At 40.7% G+C, this 23345-nt stretch overlaps 2 protein-coding genes across 5 annotated transcripts; one reads left to right on the plus strand and one right to left on the minus strand.

Moving 5' to 3' along the window:
- Window positions 1-3438: 3438 nt before the first annotated feature.
- Window positions 3439-19714, minus strand: ELOC (elongin C). Of its 4 annotated transcripts, none has more exons than XM_039379834.1 (5): window positions 18887-18962; window positions 18498-18567; window positions 11467-11526; window positions 9767-9910; window positions 3439-6084 (listed from the first exon to the last, which is right to left on the minus strand). In XM_039379834.1, exons 3-5 carry the CDS (start codon window positions 11468-11470, stop codon window positions 5894-5896), a joined length of 339 nt encoding a protein of 112 aa, XP_039235768.1. In that variant the 5' UTR covers window positions 11471-11526; window positions 18498-18567; window positions 18887-18962; the 3' UTR covers window positions 3439-5893. The 4 variants fall into 4 exon arrangements, with proteins under 4 accessions (XP_039235768.1, XP_039235767.1, XP_027577840.2 ...); XM_039379833.1 differs by having other exon boundaries at window positions 18498-18684; window positions 18887-18907; XM_027722039.2 differs by lacking the exons at window positions 18498-18567; window positions 18887-18962 and adding an exon at window positions 19694-19714.
- A 97-nt stretch (window positions 19715-19811) lies between these two features.
- TMEM70 (transmembrane protein 70) lies at window positions 19812-23048 on the plus strand. The gene is made up of 3 exons (XM_027722053.2): window positions 19812-20015; window positions 21027-21138; window positions 21526-23048. Exons 1-3 carry the CDS (start codon window positions 19863-19865, stop codon window positions 21972-21974), a joined length of 714 nt encoding a protein of 237 aa, XP_027577854.2. The 5' UTR covers window positions 19812-19862; the 3' UTR covers window positions 21975-23048.
- The last annotated feature ends 297 nt before the right edge of the window (window positions 23049-23345 follow it).

Consider the following 23345-nt stretch of genomic DNA (forward strand, 5'->3'; position numbering starts at 1 on the left):
ACTGTATGCTGTAATTAACAATTTGTACTAATTGTCAAGCCATGTTTTTTGGCATCAGTAGTCCTCTAACTCTTTTAAATGCTGTAAAGATAAATACCTATGAAGACAAAAGCTATAAAAAATTAATGAGGATTGTGTAGGACCTATCCTCAATTAAGTAGATGAATGCAGTAAAAAGTGCAAGGTTATGTGATTACTAAAAGCTCTTCCACATCAAAAGCATCCACAGCCCATGTGAGCAGGTTGATTACTGTGTCTGTTAAATCCAAGTGTTAAGAAGCTGCTCAGTAAGAATCAAATATCATTATCAATTAGTAATTTTATTTTACCTTTAAAGAATGTGAACTGGAGGCTTCTCAGGTGATCCCAAGAGTTACACAAATACATAGTTCATGTTCTTATTAGGAATGCAAACAAGCAACTCTGAATTCATAAGCAGTGAAGATACTGATACAGAATTTTCGAAATTAAGTAGCTGTTTGGTCTTGCTAGTCTAGAAGCAAAACTGCAGGAGAAGAGGCATCTCTGGTAACCTGTATAGATGTGCGATAAACTATCACAGTTCCCAAGGGCTGAAAAGCAATTCCTCCAGCTGTGCACATCAGGCTGCACACTACCCTCACCGGACCCTGCACTACTTACTCAGCTTGCAAAATTTCATTTTGCAGACCTGTACACCAAGATGACACTGGTCCAGCCTGTTCGTTTGTTTAGTTAACGTCCCTCGGGAAAGACTAGAAATCATATGGGATATAATTACGATGAAACAGAGCTATGATATGAAAGCAGAACGGATGAGCAGTTACTTGACTATTTCAACTACGTATTTTCAGACGGTTTTCTCCTTAAGTCATAGTTGTTTATTACAAGTCAAATATTTTTCATTATTTAAGTACTCTATGACAACTATGAAAGCAGTTTAAATGTTAAATATTGATATATCACTTTCATGTTTCATTTGTAGCAAACTACAAATAATTCTGACTCAAATGGAGTGTCACTTCTGGAAAAGATTATATGTCAACTTAGCATGGTAATGCCGGAAGTTTTCCCCTGTTTGAAAAAAGAAAATAAATCCTTTGTGCCAAATGTATTTAAATTCTAGATATTTTTCAGGCTTGGTGATACTAACCAAAGCTGAAAACTTTTTACATAAGAGTGAATTAATCTGCATAGCAGGAATGTCATTCTTTTACTAGACAGAGTAACAAGAATATGTAGCAACATAAGACAAGAAATATGTATTACTTACAGTTTTGTATAGTGGCGATTTTGGAGATAAACAGTTTCTATTAGTGTAAATAGGATACCAACAGTATTTTTTTTATGGGAACAAAAGCCCTAGTTATTAATCCTCACCTGAATAGTTTTAAATTTGAATTAGCATTAATGGAATTAACAGCATTTGTTTTTAACTTCAAAGTAACTTCTGTCTGAACAAAGAAATTAAAAAAAAATAAATAAGGAGTAGTATTAATCCATGCTTGTATTCCAAAAAAACTGATCTCACAAAACTATTCTGGAAAATAGTAACTTTAGCACAGTACTGTAGATTTTAATTTATCTAAAAGCTCTCAAGTTGTTACTTTCACTGAACTAAAAGGCAATACATATTTCAGGGGTAATTTTAACTTAATTTTCCAATTCTCTCCTCAACAAGCTGTAAAACATTACATGACGAACATCTTGAAAACTGGCCAAGTACGTAAGTTCAATAAGATGAGACGCTGAAGTACTCCATTTGTCAGAGAAAAATCATGACCTTGTATCTGTGATCTCCTCCCATGTAGTGTGGGAGGAAAATCCTGTGTTCTGTAAACACAAAACAGTAACATGGCAATGACAGGAAGATATATCTTTTTTCTTTTTTTTTTTTTTTTAATCTCAGTGACCTTTCTCCCATAGAAGATTACACAAACTGCATTTTGGATGTAACGTACACAAAGCTTGATTTCTTGACACATAACAGGTCTTAAAATTCAAATTGATAAACTCACCATTCCTTTCTCTGTGCTCCCTTAGTGATGACACTCAAGTTTTACAGGTGGCTGGTAATAATCACAAAATCTACTATGTGCTCTTTTCCAGCTCTTCCAATGGCTATGCCACACATTGAGTTCACAGGATTGGTATCTTCACATAAAATTGCCATCTAACAAAATACATTAAAGAAAAAAACAACTCCAATCCAGCTGATAATTTGACAAAATCCTTCAAAGTTGAACTTTTTCCATGGGAAAAAACTACCTAGTACCTTTTTTTGCTAATTGCAAAACTTTACTCTGTCTTTAAAAACCAGCATCCTAGTTTGTCTTCCAAAACCACGTGATCTTTTAACGAGTTCCTACTGTTTTTTCTTACTCAGTTGTTGAAATCACGTTTATATCACAGGCTCCACCCTTAGTTTTTAGCTAGGAAAACTGCTACTTCTCATTAGTTCCTACACACTAACATTGTGTTTTTGTTGACTCTGCAGTAACTGTTACTCCCTTAAATTATACTGCAACATTTGAGAGCTGACAAAATAAAAAGAGGGACACAAAACATGGATTGAAAAGTTAACTTTCCCACCCTGCTAATTTCCTTGTCCACTTTATCTATCACATAAACCAACAGATTTAGGGAAATGTTGGGAACACCCTTTCAACGGGAAGAGTCAAAACAAGAAAGGGTGAAAAAAACTAACAGCCATTGCTGCAGTTTAGGCGTGTGAAATACAATATACAATGATAAAACACAGGCAGAAGCAACCAGTTTTCCAAACTTATTGCTGTTAATTAAGAAATGCCTTTCAGACATCATGTCCAGCACAGCTGTTGAATATAATGGCACAGTGAATCCAGATGATGAATCCTTTTTTCAACTTCAAAACCAAAAAGGAATTTCATGTCTTGTGGAGTTCTGATCATTCTGGATGCACAGACTATGCTGGAGACCATCAGAGACTTCTTCAGCAGCTTGTTAACATTCAAATGATTACAAACCATAACAGTTAGTAAAGAATCTGGAAGTTTCTATCACTCAATCAGCGGTTAAGTTTAAATCTTGAACCATCAGATACAGGACTAGCTTACTAAGTAAAAGGAGTATTATGGGACGCTTGAAGTCTTCAAAATATCCTCAGCATGATATCCTTGAAGTATCCTTGAAAGTATCTTCTTCAAGCCTGTTCAGGAATACCATGCCTTTTTAGTACTTAATTGTTTCTGAGAACTGTGGATACTTGTAACTCAGAGCAGCACAAAGATATCTAAACACTTTAAATGTATGAAACTCTTTAGAACTATGAAAAAACCCCACCACCTTTAATTTTATACATGCAGTTTCACAACCTATTACCTAAATACTAATTACATTGCCATATACTATAGCCATGAAAATTATGATTCTGCACCTGAACACTTCCTCTGAGAAGTCATAAATCAAAAGAAACACAGGTTTAAAAATTTTCAACTTTGAAATTTATTTAGAACTCAGGGGTTAAGCGTGGTAAGTTTCCAATTGTCTGATAATAGCATACCCATGTAACTAGCACGGAAATTGCACTAATTCCCTCTGCCCCCCTCCCACTTAGAAATCTGCTTAGTTTCAACAGCCGGTGGTTTTGCAAATAGTGCGCTCTGGGACACTACTGCATTTCCTGAGTGTTCGAAGCTACTGTATGATACATTAAGCTGAAAGAAAACCAACAAAATTATTCTTCAGAGCTAAACCAGCTATTTTACCTTACTGCTGAAGTACAGAATAGTAAAATGCAATGTATTTTAACAGGAAATTGTTTTGGAATGCTTAAAAAGGGGAAGAAAGAAAAGAAAAAAAAAAAAGAAAAAACACCATTTTTAAAAAAATGACATACTTTTTGCTTTAATTTCAAACTATATAATTTTAAGCCTCAAGTCATTAATCTCAAAACTATTAAAAATGGCCAGTGAACTTAAGACTCATTCAGATTGATATGTAGTTGTGACTAAAATATCCATGTCGGTATTCCTTGACCTTTTAGGGTATTCCTAGCAGCTCTAACAAAAGCAGCATAGCAGGGTATCTCTGGTTTATCTTTCTAGTGCTCTTGAAAATGAGTTACTAACAGCACTGACCACAGTGCTTACACATAGGATTCCAGACAATTGCCCTGCAATGCACTTCAGCTTTATCGTGCAAAACCAATCTGGTCACAGACATCCCCACATTAAACACATTAAATTGTGCCAAAGTATGTGATGTGAATAAATGTCAGCTAATCTATCAACACATAGATAAATGTCAGCTTGTCTATCAAGCATTATTTAAGCCCAGAATAAAATTTCGTTTGTCAGAACTGAACTCCTCCATGGGCAGACAGCATAGTCTCTGTAAATGACTAGTTTTCAACCAGAAAAATCTCTTCAAAGTTGTATTTATGTTGAGAAACAGGTTTAGAGGAGAGTTTCAGCCCTCTAAATTAGCCATGAGTTAATACATCAAGAAAGAGGTCCCACCATCAGTCAGTGTGATTTTTCCATGATAGACCACAACCACTTCTTGATCAAAACAAAGCTGAAGCACAGGCGGCTGATGGAAATGCTAACTACATTGTTTTTGCATCATTTCTCATGATGCATTAGATTTATTCTCATTTACACATGGTTTTGGCAGAAGCATTCTTCAGGCTGCAGCTGACCAAAAAGCAACTTCTTGTCTCAAGTTGTTTGGTTTTTTCCTCTTTATGGAAACTTGCTTTGAACAAAGAACTCATAATACAAGCAACTGCCAGCAGGAACTACCAAGAGATGATGTGTTCCACTCTAGTATTACATCAGCGGCTTGCCAATCCTTTTCCCCTAAAACATTTGTAAAAACATTGGAAAGACCTATGAAATTTATAAAACAGCTCCTTAAACATCTGCTTAATGCCCTTTCCTTCAAATATAAAAGACCTCCAACATTTTAGGGTCTTTTTCTGCGGGTACAAGGGAGAGGTCAAGGAAGAGGTAAAAGGTAAGATAACTGATATCTTTTCAGCTGCTATGTTACAAAATTGAAATGACTACTACTCTAAAGATTAAATACAGACTTTACATAAACAATCAGAACAATGGAAATAAACCATAACTGAGGTCATATAAAATCCTTATCGGGTCAAGTGACAGTATATTAAGAATAACCTTATATGTTATACAGAAGATAATATACATAGATTGTAACAGTTAGTTTTCCCCTTAAAAGTCACTGTCAGTAGGATCACAGTCTTACTGCACAGACAAGTGACTGGAATATTTGAAATTACTAACAGGGTAAATTTATGTTATAAAAGAAAAATGTATCAAGTACACCTTTACATATGTCTATACTATGACTTAAATTAAAAGCCTTCTTAAACATTCTCCTACATACTCCACTTTCACCCTAACTGGAATATCACTGCCAGTATACAAACCTAGGGACGGCACTTCTAATCTAGTTAGTGTAACTATTCTAAAGGACAGCCATCTTAAAAAGGAGATTAAGTTCAGATGTTTAGAAACTTTAAAAACAAGAGAAAGTTAGAAACCCTAAACAGCTACTCGTATGTAACTATAATTACCTTTTAGAGAATATGAGACTAAACTCCAGTATTCGCTATGCTCATTGTATTAAAAGAAAGTTCTACCACACCTAAAGGATAAGGCATAGCCATCTACTAATTGGCATATTTGTTTATTTGTGAAAAGGTCCTTATTTGTGTAAGCAGCAAAACAAACTCCAACTGAATGATTGCTATATGCAAAAGAACTGAAGGCAACTGCCTCTGCAGTGAACTTTATAGTTCTCAACAGCACACACGCAACATGCTATCTGAAAAAAGTTACTAACTGAACTACATGTATTAAATACTGAAAAAAGTTTTACATTTTTTTATTATAATTTATTTTATTTAACAATCTAAGAAGTTTGCAGCCATCAGAAGTTCCAGTGCAATTTCAGGTGCAATTGGGAATTCAGGAATCTCCGTAGAGCTGTTAGTATAGCGGACCTTGTAGGTGAAATACATGCATACTTTGGATAGGACATGGGATGGGATCTCTCTAAAATTGACCTCATTTGTTTCATTTTCTGCAAACTGTCCTGTAGAAAGAAAAAAAAACAACACAAAAGAACACCAAAGCAAAAGTCAGAATCTCAATTCACTGCAAAATGAAACACACTAGTACACTAATATAACACATTCTAAATAGACCTGCATAAGTCCCATATTCCAGGGTATTAGATTCTTCGTTGTAAAGCAGGAGGTGCCATATTCAGAGCTCTCAAGAATATTAAGATACCCAGCATTACAAAGTGTTTATTTTGGCTGTAGCCTATTAACAATATTCTGAACAACTACACCAGAAATTTAGGTTTACTTCTAATATAGCTGATATGTGCTCTAAAACTGTAGTGTGCTCAGTCCTAAAGGTTCTGAAGTTCACAGTAACAACGACAACAATAAAAAGACATCAAATTTCTAACTGTCTTAACGAAGGGGGGAAAAAAAGCTTTATAGATGCACTGTGTCTGCACATGCACACCTAGCAGCAGTCCCTTCTGTGACTCACTAGCTTTGAATTTCTCAGTTTCGGGCAGATTTGACAAAAGGGTTGAAACCTCAAAGATGCATTGACTTGGTAAGTTGTGAAAACAGGCAGGCAGCAGGGATAGAGAAACTCTAGTTGTACTGGAGGAAAGGTTACATACAGTACGAGTTCATCGCTATTAGATATTAAAGAATTTATCCCAAGCTCAAATCTCAAAACACAAGTACATTTGAAATTAGCTTTCTATAGTGCCTATAACTATGAAAACTGGATGATACAAAGTCATCCTATGGTTCATCCCACAGCCGTTCTACTGTTATCTTTGTTTCTCTTTTCCTCACATCTCTGGACTTTCAATAAGCTGAAAGACAACACAAAAAATACTAACATGAACTCCATATTTATGGAAGACTAGTAGTGTTTGGTTCCCATTACTTCTGTAGGCATCCCCTTCTAACTACAAAACAGAACTATTTACTAATGTCTACACAGATTTGTGTAGAAGTATCTGCACGCACTGAAGGCAATCTGGCTTGAATTCTAGTACAGGAACGGTCAGAAGCAACAGAAGAAATGTTAGCATATTGGCAATTGTCACAGCACTGGAACAGAACACTTAAACATCAGTGAAATTATGACCTACTGAACTAGACAGCAATGGTACTTTCCCTTGTGAACGCATTTATCTTGCTAGTTTTTATACAAAATATCCTTGAATGCCGAGTCCTTTACAGAGTCAGTTTCTAGCCCTCTAAGCAGGTTATTTTGCCTTTTATTCCCTCGTTGAACAAATTCAGAGCAGGTCTTGTAACTACTCTTCCTCTTGCCTTTCTGGGAGGACAACATGGAGTGGATCAGACACAAAAGACATTTTACATATTTTCAAATGCAACCACTAAAATAACAGCAGAACATTAAGCTGAGAATTTTAATTGCTCAGTTTGTCCAAGTATTACTAAGTAATTTTAAAATGTATTACACAAATAGATCTCTCCAATAATCCTCCTCACCAAAACCTAAAAGAGAACAGAAGAATGACCATATTCAGATCCGAGCTCCACACAGCCCACTGCCCACCACTGCAGTGGCTAAAGGTAAAGACACAAGATGAGGGTAAAGAAGATGGAAAGCCTGTGTCAACTTCTCCCTGTTCTCTCCTCCAAACCTTTTGGTCTTCAAAAATTAGTTTAGACACTTCTTAACCCAGACATAGTCTCATATATTCAATAACACACAAGGTCCTTCCCTTCTGTAAGTTTATCTACCCTTGTCTCAAAGGAAAGCTAACTTTCATCATTAGGCTCAGGAATTCCTTGCCATAGGATGCTGTGAACATGTGGCCTAAATCCAACTAGGCAGCTGAGCACCACACAGCCACTTGATCACTTGCCCCAGCTGTGGACAAAGGAAGAGGAAAGGAAGAGTAAAAGCAAGAAAACTGGTGGGTTGAGAGAAGAGAAAGAAAACAAAACAAGTTATGCAAAGGTAATCATCACCTCCCATGGGTAGACTGATGCCCAGCCAGTTCCCAAGCAAAAAGTGGCTAACCTTCTGTAGTGGGTTTCTGTGGCTGGGTTTTGGTAGCGGGGGGAGGCTACAGGGGTGGCTTCTGTTAGAAGCTGCCAGAAGCTTCCCCTGTTCCGTGGAGCCAATGCCAGCCGGCTCCAGGATGGACTTCCTGCCGCTGGCCAAGGCCGAACCAATTAGGAGTAATAGTAATGCCTCTGTGATAACATATTTCAGAAAAGAAGATTGTTGTGCAGAAGAAATTCCAGCCAGGGAAGAGTGGAGTGAGAACATGGGACACCATGTAGACACCAAGGTCAGTGCAGAAGGAGGGGCAGGAGGTGCTCCAGACGCTGGAGCTGAGGCCCTGCAGCCCGTGGTGCAGCCCATGGTGGAGCAGCTGTGCCCCTGCAGCCCATGGAGCACTATCCGGGTGCAGAGACCCACCTGCAGTCCATGGAGCAGGTTGATGCATGAAGGAGGCTGTGACCCCGTAGGAGGCCCAGGATGGAGCAGAGACCTGCGGCCCATGGAGACAGAAGCCCTCGCTGCAGCAGGTTTTTCCCAGGTAGGACTTGTGGCCCCTGTGGGGGACCCACATCAGTACAGCTCATTCATGAAGGACTGCACTCCATGGAGGAGTGACCCATGGAACAGCAGTTTGGGAAGAACTGCTGCCTGAGGGATGGACTCACACTGGAGAGGTCCATCAAGGACTGTCTCCCATGGGAGGGACCCCACGGGAGCAGGGGAAGGACTCCTCTCCCTGAGCAGTGGCAGAAACAACAACTGACCGCAACCCCCATTCCCCGTCCTCCTGCACCACTGGGGGGGAGGAGGGAGAACAAGGAAGGAAGGAGGGGTGGAGGGAAGGTGTTTTTAAGACTGTTTTATTTCTCACTCTTTGGCTCTTATCCTGTTAGTAATAAATATTAAGTACTGTCCACACTTTGATTACCTTCATGGGCAAAACAAGACTCAACCACTGACCTCTCCAAGCTCTTATCTCTACTCATGAATCCTTTCCTAGTTTTTTTTCTCTCTCCTCTGTCCAGTTGCAGAGGGAGAGCGAGAGAGCAGCTTCAGTGGGTACCTGGTATCTGGCCAGGGTCAACCCACTACACCTCCCTAATTCCCTCCGCTCTCTTTTTAACTTTGGAGCATGATATTATATGGCATGTAATATCTCTTTCAATAGTTCGGGACATCTGTTCCCTCCTGTCTGGAAAGTCATTGGGTGGGGGTAGAGTGAGGAACAGAGAAGGTCTGGAGTGCGTGCAAAACACCTTTCAGCAACAGCTAAAACAGAGGTGTGTTATCAGCACTGTTCTGGTCACAAATTAAAGCACAGAACCACATGACCTGTTATGCAGAAAATTAACTCCATATAGAATACAAGTTCCACTGGAGGTGGCAATAAAAAACTACCAGCTTGTTCGTTTAGAACTTGACAGCTACACATTTCATGTAGTGCCCTCAAGTTCTCATACCATGAGAAACTAGTAGCAATGATACTATACGATCACTAACTTCCCAAAAAAAGAGTTCAATTTTAAGTCTGGTAGCACAATACTCCACAGAGGTGGACTGTTCTGCTGGAAACAGGAACTAGGCAGGACCTGGAAAAGTTATCATTTATTCCAACTTTCACTCACTGCACGATAAAATATCAAACTGTCCAAAAGTGAAAGCAAAGAATGTGAAGGTACTAAATCTTTTGTACCTACCCGGTCCACTCAACATAGCTTTTATTGTTCCTGATGTTAATGCATGCTCTCTTTTTACGATGAACTCATGGCCATCGGAGGATATTAACTTCACATACATAGCATCTGGGCCTTCACACCCACCATATGTTTTCTCTTCTCCATCTATAATGGAAAAAAAGACAATGGCTTGAGAACATAATATACTGACTCACAACACTAATAATGCAAGTTGCAGTCTTTTCTATGACTACGTTTGCAAAATGAAGAATCCAAATGCAACCAGAAATAAGACAGAAGCATTTTCCATATTTGTGGACTTTGTACAGAATCACAGAACATTCTGAGTTGGAAGGGACCCACAGAGACCACTAAGTCCAACTCTTAAGTGAATGAGGGGATTGAACCCACAACCTTGGCTTTATTATCGCCATGCTCTAACAGAGTTAATCCCCTCTGAAACAATCAGCAATCTGTTTTAAGGTAAGAATTTTTGCACAAGTAGGAATTTCAACATCTCTCCTCTTTCATTCCTCCATCACCAAATTCTGTCATGATTTCTAAAATCTATGTAGGGATGAACTTTCCCTTTAGACATTCTGAAGTGAATTGAACATGCTACTGATTCCCACTGTAAGGCTATTGCCATGTTTATCATCCTAAAAGTTACCTAAAGACATAGCTGATATTTAAAAACACAGACTGCAAGGAAAAAAGTGCTTTCCGAAGCACAGGTAAGAATAAAAGCAGTCAGTATTCCTGCACTGAAGAAATGAAGATTCATCTTCCCTCACTGCCGAACGAGACCCAGAACCACACAGCATTAGTGCACACCCATGTTGTGGTGGAAAACAGGGAAACTGCCAAAGCACTAAACCCAAGGAAATTTGGAAATTCTCCCCACAGCAGTTTTGACTGTGCTTTTTCTGTTGCACCAAATACCCACTCTTTACTTTTCTTATCCAGAAGCCTTTACCCTCTTCCCTTTTTGTGCCTTCATTTATTCTATCCCAACAGCGCTATCTTTAAAAGCTGAATTACTGTTGCCAGTATAGCAAGCAAAACATTCCCCCACTCAAGTTGTTTTGTGAATTTGAAATTAAAATTGAATTACCATTTAGTTATTGTCAATTTTAGTAAAGTACTGTCAGTGCCAAACATGCTAAAATACACTCAGAAAAAGTACAGATAAAACCAGAATCTGTCCAATCGCATTTCATTAACCAGTCATTTGTAGAGGCAGATACAACAGTTTCAGACGTAGTCATATCACACACCATGTAATTTACCAGAAATCAGTTCTTATTATGATCTCTTGAGCCAGAATTCAACAGGCTGACCTTAGCTAACAAACAAGCAAAGAATTACTTAAAACAGTACACAGTGAAACTTTCTTGTCCACTATCTAAAAGTTTAGTGCGATAAAAGCCTAAAGGCATTCCTATTTTAGCATGTACATTTTTAGGACTACGCATGTTAAGCAAGTGAAATGTTTTGTTAGATGGATGCACTCTGAACAAGTGTTTCCATAAATGAACAGTCACTTGAGAAAATTCTCCTACAAAACATTTGTAGGAAGTTCCACTTACTTTTGAGGCTGCAAGAAAAACAGTGACAAGATCAACATTTAAAGTCTTACAATCCAACTCTTCTACTAATGTGAGAGAGAAAATGTTTCAAATCACAGGAAAGCAGAAAACACTCTAAGACTATGAACTTACCCATTCTCTTCCTATAAAAAAAAAATTCCTTTTCAACTGCAGATTTTGCAACAGGAGCGTCTGAAAAAACACAAGAGGCAATATTTTGAGTCAGCAGTAGCATTTTTAAAGTCACCTTCATTTATTAGTCTTTATGTTATCATAAACACTCTTCAGAAAATAATACGATAATACACAGCATACAATGTTGATGAGCAGTCCATTTTGAAAACGGAAACCTATGAAGTTCACCAATGGAAAATGCAAACACCTGCACCCTGGGAAAAATTACCCCTGGCACCAGTACTGTCCGGAGGCCGACCTGCTGGAAAACAGCTCTGCAGAAATAGACCTGGGAGTGCTAGTGGACAAGTTGAACACGAGCCAGCAGTGTGTCCTTGCTGCAAAGGTGGCCAACAGCACCCTGAGCTCTGTTAAGAGCACTGCCAGAAGGTTAAGGCAGGTGATCTTGCCCCTCCACTCAGCACTAGTGGGACACATCTGGAGCGCTGGGTCCAGCACGTGCCAGACTGAACTGAGTCCTGCAAAGGGCCACAAAGATGACTGAGGGATTGAAGCACCTGTCACACAAGGAGAGGCTGAGAGAACTGGGGTTGTTTAGGCCGGAGAAGACAAGGCTCAGGGATCAGTCTAATCGGTATGCACTAAATACCTGGCCTCCAACCTGTCCTTCCCAAGAGATTGACAGCTCCTGATACCACCACCCGTGTCACCTAGATAATCTACTTCAGACATTTAATGTAGGTATTCACATGGTAAGTTAACCAGGAGCTTCCATAGCTTATATACTGACATCCAGCTTGCTGCATACGTATTTCTCCGTGAAAGTGAATCTAAAGAGTTAGAGAAATGGAAGCACTTATGTGCAAAACAAATCTAACATGTTCAGACACAACTTATATTTCTTTACCCTGAACTGCATCTCTGCTGTGGAAAAGAAAACTTTGGAAGAGAAATTCCACCCACCCACCTGCTGTCCTAAAATTTCTTTCATGTCAACAGCTGCTCTCTAAACATTAACCCAGTAAAAATCAATGAACTACTATTGTGTGCCCACAGATTCAGGAAAACAGCACCAGGGAACCTGGGTGGTTTGCCAGCTGATATTCAGGGTTGAGGGCAGCAAAAGAGACCAGAATAGAGACCACTCCCCACATTCCCTCCCTCCTATGTTTCTGGTAATAGTTCAACAAGATAATGTAAGCAAGCTGAGGAAGCTGCAAGCTTTGGAAGAAGCACTACAGACATCGCTTTGCTATTGCTGATAACTTCGCTTCTCCACAGCACTTTGATACTGATTTGTTCCATTTCCCTTTTTTTATAGCTACAAATATGAAAGAGCCTGAATGTTGCCTCCATCTTTCACAAAAAGGCACTTTGTTATGTACACCTAACCAAACTACACACGCATAACCAATAGTTTTTAATTGTCTGTGGAGAAATGAGCAAAATTCATCCTTCACTTACATTGCTGCTGTCTTTGAGTGTTAAATGCCTTCACCATTTTCAGTAATTCCAGGAACTCATCTAAGGAAATTACATTTGGGTGCTGGAACAGTTAGGGCCCAAAACTGATGGGATCTTTCACCCTATTCCAACAGTTTTTGTAAGTGGGAAATCAAGCATCTTATTGGAGAGTATCTGTTGCTGAGGAACTGAAGAGACACCTTACATTATTACTTCTACTTTGCAGAAGAGGATCACTTCTGCTATCACTTTTTCTAGCCACAAAACCCTTCGCTATATTCCAAAAGAGTAGTGAAACCACTTATGATTTATAAATAATAATAATTAAAAAAAAACATGGAAGTAATACTATTTTTTGGAAGTGCTGGTGAGGATAAAATGTTCCTTGGTTTACAATACAAGTACTGTTACTAAATAAAGGAATAAAGACAAGTTAGTTAGTGGGAATGCAGATACATTAAGACCTTGCAAGGTAAAAGCATAACTTGAGGAGGCTAATGCATTGAAAGTGGAGAACTGAAAAGAAATGTCTACACAAAAAAAACATTAGAGCTGTCCCAAAAAGATGCAATGAGCATTTTCATAAATCAAATGAAAAGTGCTATGATTATAGAGGGGAAAAAAAATACAGCAGTTAACAAAGAAGGTGAAAAACCTATCAGGCTTGGTGGTCTGAATTCAGTTGTTCTAAAAAGGAAAACAGGAAAAAAATATAGTATGCCTTAGTAAGATTTAGGACACACTGAACTATTCCAATACCTAAAAATTAATCAATCATTTTCCTTGAAAAAAAGATGCAATCTGGACTCTTACATCATATAGGGTTAAATAAATATGACGAGAGGTAATCTTAAAATGAGAAAGAAATTTGCTACAAGACTACGAGAACACAGTATGGTATGGCACAACTGGGCTAGAAAAGAACTACTAGTTCCTTCAAAAAATATCTTGAACTTTTATTTTAAACAGTGCTGCCAGAAAACAATAGGTAGATTTGGATGAGATGGAAGTGAAAAGCATTGCAACAAAAGGGGAACAAAGCATAACACACACAAGTGACCAGTCTTGAAAAACCGCATACTAGAAACTCATGAAGTTAAATGTTATGAAGTGCAAGATTCCTGTATGTAGGGACCAATACAATCTTCTTTCAGGTAGTCAGGGCTTGTTATTTGGGAGTATAGACATTCTGTGGTCAACTAGAAACTGATGCAGCTCTAAGGGACCAAAAGAAAAAAAAAAAAGGTGGGGAACAAAGAGGAAAATGCACATTGAGGATTTCTTTGCAACAGAGATAGATATGAGCACTGTTGCACAAGAGCAACAACTCGTCTGGAATACCACACACAATTCTGAATTCCTGGTTTCAAGAAAAAGAAGTTCGAATTACAAGAACTACAGGAAGGAGCTATTGATATGACCAAAGAGCTTGTTTTATAAAAGAAAAATTAGTCTTCCTTACTCAGCGCAGCAAAATAAAACTGGAATGAAGATAAATATAAAAATTCATTAAAAAGATAAGCATGAAATAGGGAGAACTATGCCAACACTGTATCTCAGTTTAAGTCCAACAAATGAACATAAACAAGAAATATAAAGGATGTAGGAATCATTGTCACGCACAAATTCTCAATTGTGCCCATAGTAAAAAGAGTATGGAAGGAAATTTTCTGCACAATCTTTTTTACTTGACGACAGCATGGCCTTAAGGTTTAAATAATAGGTTAGAAACAGGAGAGTCAATAAACCTTGTATGTTGTTGTCAGAGACTGAAATAGTTAATGATTTATGCATTCTAGGACTGCCAGGAGACTTTTGCAGGCTTTTGCATTATACCTATGATGGGCAGCTGGGTCCATCTCCCCCTCCAGTGCTGCTGAAGGTGTCAAGCCCAGAAAAGGCGAGAAGAGCCATGTATACCATGCCCTCCACACGAACTCTGCGCTGGCCTGTCGGAGATGTTGGAGGTTCATGGCATGGCCCATTAAAGCCCATCCCCTCGCCAATTCTGAAAGGTGGGAAAAACCCTTCTACCAGGCCCCTCACAGGAACTCTGCGCAGGCCCAGGAGACGTTGGAGGCTCGTGGCATGGCCTGTGACACTATCCATGGATATAACAACTCATAACTTCTTTGAGTGTGGGGGCTCCCCTCCTTCACCCCCAGCAGACCAAGGCCTCCACTTCAACTGACAGACATGGAAGCTGCAACTACCAAGTTTCATCGCTGGACCCCGTGGGCGGTGACTATAGACATCTTTCCACTCTCAGCTTTTCTTTCCCTTACCCTTATCCTGTCTTTCCATTCTCTCCCTTATGTATTTTCCCTAAAGGTTATCTTTATGCCATATTGCCATAGATGAAAAATACAGATGATAACACCCAAAATGCCAACATACCTGTTTACCTTTGAAACAAAATTGTTCTAAAATAAACCCTACATATATGTTTTCAAACACCAATTATTCAGTGTTGTTTCACTCTAATCCACCCCAAGAGATTTATTAATAAGAACCTGGTTTACCCCCCCCGCCCTTTTCTGGGGCGGGTCGTAACAGTTGTTTTCCAAGAAATTATTTTCTTACAGTGTATTTTCCAATGTAATGTTTATTGCAAAGCATGTCACTACATTTTCCTTCTGTATAACTAAAGCAGCACAAGCAACAGCATTTGTCAAGCCAATATGAAGAAAGAGACTCTGAGATTTCTGAAGATGTCTGGTAACTACCTATATTTTAATTACTTTTCCAAATTTTATAGCTGCCCCTGTCTGACTTCACCAATGAAGCAGTTGGGAAGAGAACAATCCAAGTTTTGAGAACTTGTATTTATTATATATTTTTGACTTGACTATTCCAGACTCCTGCAAAGAACCTTCAAGAAGCTTATGTGACATTACCAATTAGGTAGATCAGCTCCCTGACTTTAATCTCTAAAAAGCATATATATTAGGTACTGCTGTTCTGCTTTGCCCCCTTAAAAAAAAAAAATATTAGCAAAAACTGCGCTTGTTAAGGGAAAGTTTACATAAAAGGAATATGTCACTTTTTTATCTATGAGGGAGAATACAATACAACTAAAATCAGCTTATTTGGCACACAAAACTTCCAGCCAGTCTAAAAAGGAAGTTCTTGCTGCAGAAAACAACATTCTCATTGTATACTAGAGAACTGAAAACTGCCACAAGTTGCCAGAATATTTACAGGCATGAGGTAGACTATAACAAAGTATCACAAAACACAGCAACTAAGCCACAGGAGGCAAGTGTTCTTGTTTGCATACTTCAACATCTTCTTACAGCTCTAAGAAATACCATGGTGTAGTGAGTTTAGTTCGATCTCTTCCCTGCTTCTCTTGACCATCAAATGCACGAACAAAATCGAAGCACGTCCACGACTATCCCCCCTCACTCCCAAAGTTGTGAGCTCATCTCCCAGGCTTTCCCAGAAATTCCAGAATATCATTTCCTTGTACATGCTGTATGTTGATGAGAGTGGAACAGACTGGAAGGACATATGTAGCTGAACACTAATGTAGCTGAACACACACAACCACTATACGGCTTCCAGAACCCCACTGCTCTGTTCTGGTCAATACAAGAAAATTAAATCTATGCAAACATTTCAAGCACCCAGATTCTTTGATCCCACAGGAAAACTCTTTAAAAAAAATCCCATTCTGGTTCAAGGAAACTCAAATGGTTTCCAACTCATCAGCTACAGCACATGCACATGGCTTTTGTATTGCTTAGCTGGTGACATTTCTGTACTCTAAACTATCACTTTCCGGAAAATGTGTGGCAAATAACACAAATTCCTTCACAATTCCTACGTTAGTTTAGAAGCCAGCTGTTGACAATTTTTTGGGTGTCATTTGTGCATCAGTAAGAATTCATCAGTTATCAAAGGCTGCTATGTGTTGCAACAGAAGCCTCCTATTGTTCAATGCTAAATTCTATCCTATCCTGTACAATAATTTGTTTAAAAACACCGCTCTTCAGTTTAGCATTCACTACTCACTCTGCATCGAAAAATAATTAATGTAAGTAGGGATCGAAGCATATTTTGAAAAAACACGATGGGTAACTGGCATAGCATGACTTCCAAATCAGCTGATTCACTATTCCATACTCACAGGCACTAAAATTCAAACTTTTGGGGTCACTGGAATGCAACAGGAAGGTAAACTAAAGGTGAATGTTAATTGAGATTGGTGATGTGATAGGATACCATGTATGGAGTATCAAAGATCCCACTTAGGATTTCTTTTCCTGTCTAAGGAAACTTTCCTTCTCAGTAGTTCCCAAGAAAGTTTCAAGAAAAAAAAAACAAATGGGTAGGGGAGCATTAACTGTTTTCTTCCAAACATACAATAAAAGCCCTGTACTGTAAGCTCTTGACAAAGGCTGCTGGCCTGCTGCAAAACTTTATAGGGCATGGATTACTGCCATCTTTTTACAGGCATTAATCAAAAACTACTGTCATGCAAACTACCCCACAGTGAAGATAATTAAATCCCAAACCTTTCTAGGTGCAAAGTGAACTTGTCAAAGTACATCAAAATTCCTTTATTGTAATCTGACAAAACCCAGACTTTTATGACAAAACTTAAGTTGGAAAACAACTGTTATGACCCGCCCCAGTGTATTGTAATATACTCTGAAAATTACAAAACACAGTAAAACACCTAAGCTGAGTATCCTTTCAAAAGATACTCATTTACCTCACTGCACCACTGTTAAGAGTCTTCATATTAAGACTACATGAAACTATCTAAATCTTTTCATTACCAACCCTGACACAAAAAAAATTAAATCTCAAATGGCTTTTCTCTGATGCAACAAGAAAAAAACTAAGTGCTGAAGTGCTAAAAGTTTCTAAAGATTCTCTTAAAGCTCTCGATGGACATGGTAGCAAAAATTCTATAACTTAAGCACACTAAAAGGCTGATCCCGAGGCATAAGGTATGTGCTACGTGTGCAAAGATGGTAGGCAATATACTACAGAAAAACTAATAAAAACTTATTCTCCTTATAAGTAACTCTTCAGTTAACAGATGTTTATCCCCCTCAAATTTTTTTGGCCCTTATTATAGCAAAAGGAGTAAATTGGAAGCACGTAAGGAATTATTCAGAAATAAGTGCCCAAAGGGGTTCTTATCTTAAAGGTCTCTCGCCTGCCTGTTTATCTGTGTTTTTCTGGTTTGCTTCCAAATTTCATCAAAGCCAAGTAAACAAGTGGCATATAACTATCTAGGTCTCCCCACAGTGCAAAGTTTAACTTAAATCTACAGTACCAAACATACTTAATAAATATTTAATAAAAGTTACCTGATGTGAGATTAAATTAGCTGTCAAGGCAAACTGCCAGCATCACCATCGCCCTTTCACAAATATATATATGAAGCGAACAATAACTTACTAATGCTCAGGTTCCCTTTTTTTTAAAGCAGAAGCTCCCTCTGAGGAACACACAGTACGCAAAAGCTTATTTTTATTGTAGGCGTATCACCCTCTTCCTTGCTTTGCTTACCAAAGAGCCAAAGTACTTTAACCAGCACTTCTCACCTTGGCACAACAAACCCTGGAGGCGCAGCCTAAATTCTTTCGGCCTTAGCTTTTCCCGTCTCTCTGGGGCCTGGCGCAGGAAAAGGGCGAACGTCACTTACGGCAGGAGTTTGGGAGCGATGCTCAAACACAGCACAGCTCCGGGGAGCCCCTTTCCCGGCGGCGCCAGGATCCCAAGGAAAAGGCTCTGGGGGGAGAAATGCGCTTTTCGCCACCACCCCGGAGGGGGAACCCCGGCCTGGCACCGCGCCCCGCACGCCGCGACGGCTCCGGGGGCCGCTCCGGCCCCTCCGCCCGCCCCCTCCCGCCTGGAGCGGGGCGAGGCCCGCTGCCCTCTGCGGCGGCTCCCCGAGGGGCTGCCCCGGCCCGCGGGGTGTCTCGGCCCTCACCGCTGGTGCCGCTCCCTCCGCGCTCGCAGGGCCGCGCTGAAGGCCCAGCTGCCTCCGAGCGCTTCCGCTCGGGCACGCGCCGCTTCCGGCCCCGCCCCCACCGCGCTCCCGGCATGCCGCGCGAGCAGAGCGGTGCATGCTGGGGCGCGCAGTTCTAGGAGGGGGCAGGGGTCGGCCCGCCATGGCAGGGCTTGGGAGTGCTGTTCGACAGCGGCTGAACGTGAGCTGGCCTGTGCCCAGGCGGCCGGGAATACCAGTGACATTCTGGCCTGTATCACTAATAGTGTGTCCACCAGGCCCAGGGCAGTGACAGTCCACTGTACTCGGCATGGGTGAGGCCACACTTCGAGTGCTGTGTCCTGTTCTGGGCCCCTCATTTCACAAGACATTGTGTTGCTGGAGCGAGTCCAGAGAAGGACAACGAAGCTGGTGAAGGGTCTGGAGCACAAGTCTTATGAGGAGCGGCTCAGGTAGTTTAGCCTGGAGAAAAGGAGGCTTGGGGGTGGCCTTGTCTCTCTCTACAGCTACCTGAAAGGATGCTGTAGCCAAGTGGGAATTGGTCCCTTCTCCCCAGTCACAAGCAATAGGACAATAAGAAACAACCTCAAGTTGCACCACGGGAGGATTAGATTGGATATTAGGAAAAATTTCTCCAGAGAAAGGGTGATTAGACGTTGGAAGGGGCTGTCCAGGGAGGTCCCTGGAAGTGTTTAAGAAGAGACTGGATGTGGCACTTAGTGCTATGGTCTAATAGACAGGGCGGTGTTTGGTCATAGGTTCGATTAGATCTCAGAGGTCTTTTCCAACCTGAGTGATCCTGGGATTCCGGCGATGCTGATGCGGGGCCTGCCGGGGTCGCCGCGGAGCCGGGCGGGCCCTTCCTGCGGCCGGAACCAAAGCGCATCGGGGCGGCGGCGCGTCGGGGCTGCCGGTGCGGCACCGCTACGCGCTGTGCCGGTGCGGCCGCGGCCCCGCCATGTTGCTGCTGCTGCTGCGGAGAGCCGCCCCCGCCGCCGCTGCTCCCGCCGCTTGCCGCTGGGCCTCCGCATGGCTCCAGGGCGCCGCGCACCGCGGGCTCCCGGCCGCCTGCCGCCGCCGGGCCACCCTGCCCGCCGCCGGGCCCCAGCAGGTTGTGCGTAATGTGGGGACGAGGGGAGGAGCGGGGCCCTGGGGTTTGCGGCTTTGCCCTTACAGAAAGTGCGGGTCTGAGGAGGGAAGCGAGGTGGCAGTCGGGACGTACCTGAGATCAGCCCCTCTGTTTTGCTCTGGTGAGACCCACTTGGAGTGCTGCGTCTAGCTCTGGGATCCCCAACACAGGAAGGACATGGACCTGCTGGAGCCAGTCCTCAGGAGGGCCACCAAGATGATCAGAGGGATGGAGCACCTCTCCTGTTAGGAAAGACTGGGAGAATTGTGTTTGTACAGGATGAAAAAGAGCAGGCTTAGGGGTGCCCTAATTGCGGCCTTCCAGTACCTGAAGGGAGCCTACAGGAAAGATGTAGAGGGACTTTTTACAAGGACATATAGTGACAGGACAAGGGACCATGAGTTCAAACTGAAAGACGAGAGGTTTAGATTAGATATTAGGAGGAAATTCTTTTCTGTGAGGATGGTGAGGCACTGGAACAGGTTACCCAGAGAAGTGGATGCCCCATCCCTGGAGGTGTTCAAGACCGGCTTGAATAGAAGTCTGAGCAACCTGGTCTAGTAGAAGGTGTCCCTGCCCATGGCAGGGGGCTTGGAGCTAGATGATCTTTAGAGTTCCTTCCAACCCAAACCATTCCATGATTCCACGATCAGAGACCTAGTGAGTGTGGGCACCGCGAATATCTTCCTGCAAAGCCATGTGTAAGTTGATTGCAGGCTGAGTTTTTGGCATTGGGGTTGCATACATTTAGAGGTAACTTGGAATATTTACGTGGAAGATTATTGAAACAGTTGGGGTTTGTGGGATGCTTTGTAGTGTAACCTAACTTTAATCCCTAGTCTAAGATGCTGGGAATGGGTTCAGGGCAAGGAGAAACCTTGTGTGTGTGTATATATACACACGTATACAGACATATATATGTGTATATATAGATAGGTAGATATAAAGTGTAGTACTGATGTTGCTTGGCCATGTACTGCTTTCATCTTCCAGGTTACGTCTTTTCAAGGAGTGGCTGTTCGCAGCCTCAGCACATCCTCCCCTCATGAACACCCAGAACACGGAAGATTAGTTTATAAAGGAAATTTGGCAAAGACAGTGTTAGGTATGTGACTTGAAGTGCTATGTATTGCCTTTATTTTGTTTGTTTTGACCACGTTTGGTAACTGCCTGTGAAGTAAGAACTTCATAGTTGTGCATAACAGGTGGTAGTGACTGCATCAGAAATAGAGCCAGCAACCGGCTTTGATAAACCCATCATGAATACTCTGTGAAACGTGAACATATAAACAAATCAGAATGATGACAGTGAGACAGGGCTGAGCTTTCAAGAGTTTCTCTGTGAGCTTAAAAAAAAGGGAAGGGGGTTTTCAGTAACTTCCTCTGTTCAAGTAATGCCATTGTTATATGATAGCAGACCATATGTAATTGTAGAGAAGATAGTCCTCTTAAGTGTTAACCTTTGTTTTCTTTTTGTTCTGTTTTTATGTAGGTGTGAGGTTTTTCTCTTACTCCACCAGCATATTCAACCTGTTCATGATGCCCTACATCATGCTCAAAAGTGGTATTGGAGTGGAAAGTCTGCTTATGCAAGCTGCCTTTTATGGGATGATCGGGTTTTTTACATTTGTAACTCCAGTAACTTTGCATGTCCTTACAAAAGGTTATGTGATCCGACTCTATTACAAAGATGAAAAGGACACCTATACAGCCATTACCTACAATGCCATCTTGGCAGAAAAAGCAACTGTTTTCCATCAGAAAGATGTAAAGATTCCAGACATCACCAAGATGTTTACGACATTTTATGCTAAAACAAAATCAATGCTTGTTAATCCGACACTTTTTCCAAATCCTCAGGACTATAACCATCTCATGGGCTATGACAAATCCCCGCTTTTTAAGTTAGAGGAGTTAAAGGAAGCTGATGAAAGGAAATAATTTGAAGATAATGAATGTCAGTGTCATTGTTCTTAATGCAGTGCTGTGTATGTAAAAGAATGTAAAATTCTATTACACTTTCTTAAGTCAGGTAGCTGGAGTTTTCCAAATGCATTTTGGAATCTATTAAAAAGACCCTTTTTTTTTAATATTATGAACAATGTGACGGTTTCTTCAGAGTTAATGACATAAAATATAGTAAAAAAAGGTGCTTAGGTCTGTCTTGCACTTATTTATTCTTGGCTTGATTTTTATTGTTAGATCTCCAGAGAACTCTAAAATGCATGAGCTGTGTGGCAGTCTCACCAGCTCCGTGTCAAAGGAAACCATTTGTAAGAGAAAAATGATCAATAGTCATTACCTATGAAGTATGTAGTTAATCTCCTAAGCCTTAAGTATTGTACTTAATCCAAAATCATCGGGCTTTTTTGTCAATGCTGTTGCTGGTGTAAAGGGAGTGGAGATGGCTTTTCCTTCCCTTTGTGAGACCGTGGGAGGAGTCTTTGGAAAGCAGACAGGTATTCTTGCTAGTTCCTGCTACAGCCTCCTCCTGGAGGAGAAAAGATAGGGAGAATGGCTGCATCACAGTAATCTCTGGGTACTCACAGCTACTAAATGGTTTCTTAAGGTGGAGTCCCACTCCGAGCAGCCCTGTCCCCAGAGGTGGAGAGCAAGAAGCCTCTCTTTGGTTGGGCTGGGGAAAGCACCTTGGCATCAGGTTTGCTCTGGGAATATCCCATCAAGAACAGGTGCTGTGTTTGAACTGACTCAAAGAAAATTCTGGCAGCTAGTGGTTAAGTTGGATTCTGTCAGCATTTATGTAAGGTGGGGAAGCAAAATAGAGTATCCTATAGAATACTGTTTAGATCTTGTGCCTTTAAAAAACATACCTTTTGATTTTCAGTACTGCAAAGAAAGCCACCTCTAGTTCAACTGAACAGAGGATCAGATCTTTTTGTGTGACTAGACTGGTTCTGCATGCCTGAGATGCAGAAGCTGGATTTAAATATTTTAGCCCAAGGCACATAAACTGACAGATACTTGTTTTCAAATAATGAAGGGCCTAAATATTTTGAGACTTAAAAATTACTGAATAAAAAAACCCCTAACAATTCAAATTAATCCTTTTGTGTTAGCAGTGCCTTTTGTAATAAGTAAATCTGATGTTTGCTACTAATTAAGGTATCCTGGTACTGCAAACAAAGAGAAAGATATTATAGTTACCATTCAAGATGTTCCCTAAGTTCTAGCTGAAAATTTATATTTAAAAGTCTAAATGTCTTCCAATGCTATTATTTCAATTTCACATTGTAGGATGACATTAAACCACTGGTTTTGAATGCTGTTTTTCTGACTTGAAATTGCCCTCAA

This window comes from Pipra filicauda, unplaced genomic scaffold (genome assembly GCF_003945595.2).
Source record: "Pipra filicauda isolate LSUMZ 115617 unplaced genomic scaffold, ASM394559v2 scaffold177_size2800117_pilon, whole genome shotgun sequence".
NCBI classification, from domain to species: Eukaryota; Metazoa; Chordata; class Aves; order Passeriformes; family Pipridae; genus Pipra; species Pipra filicauda.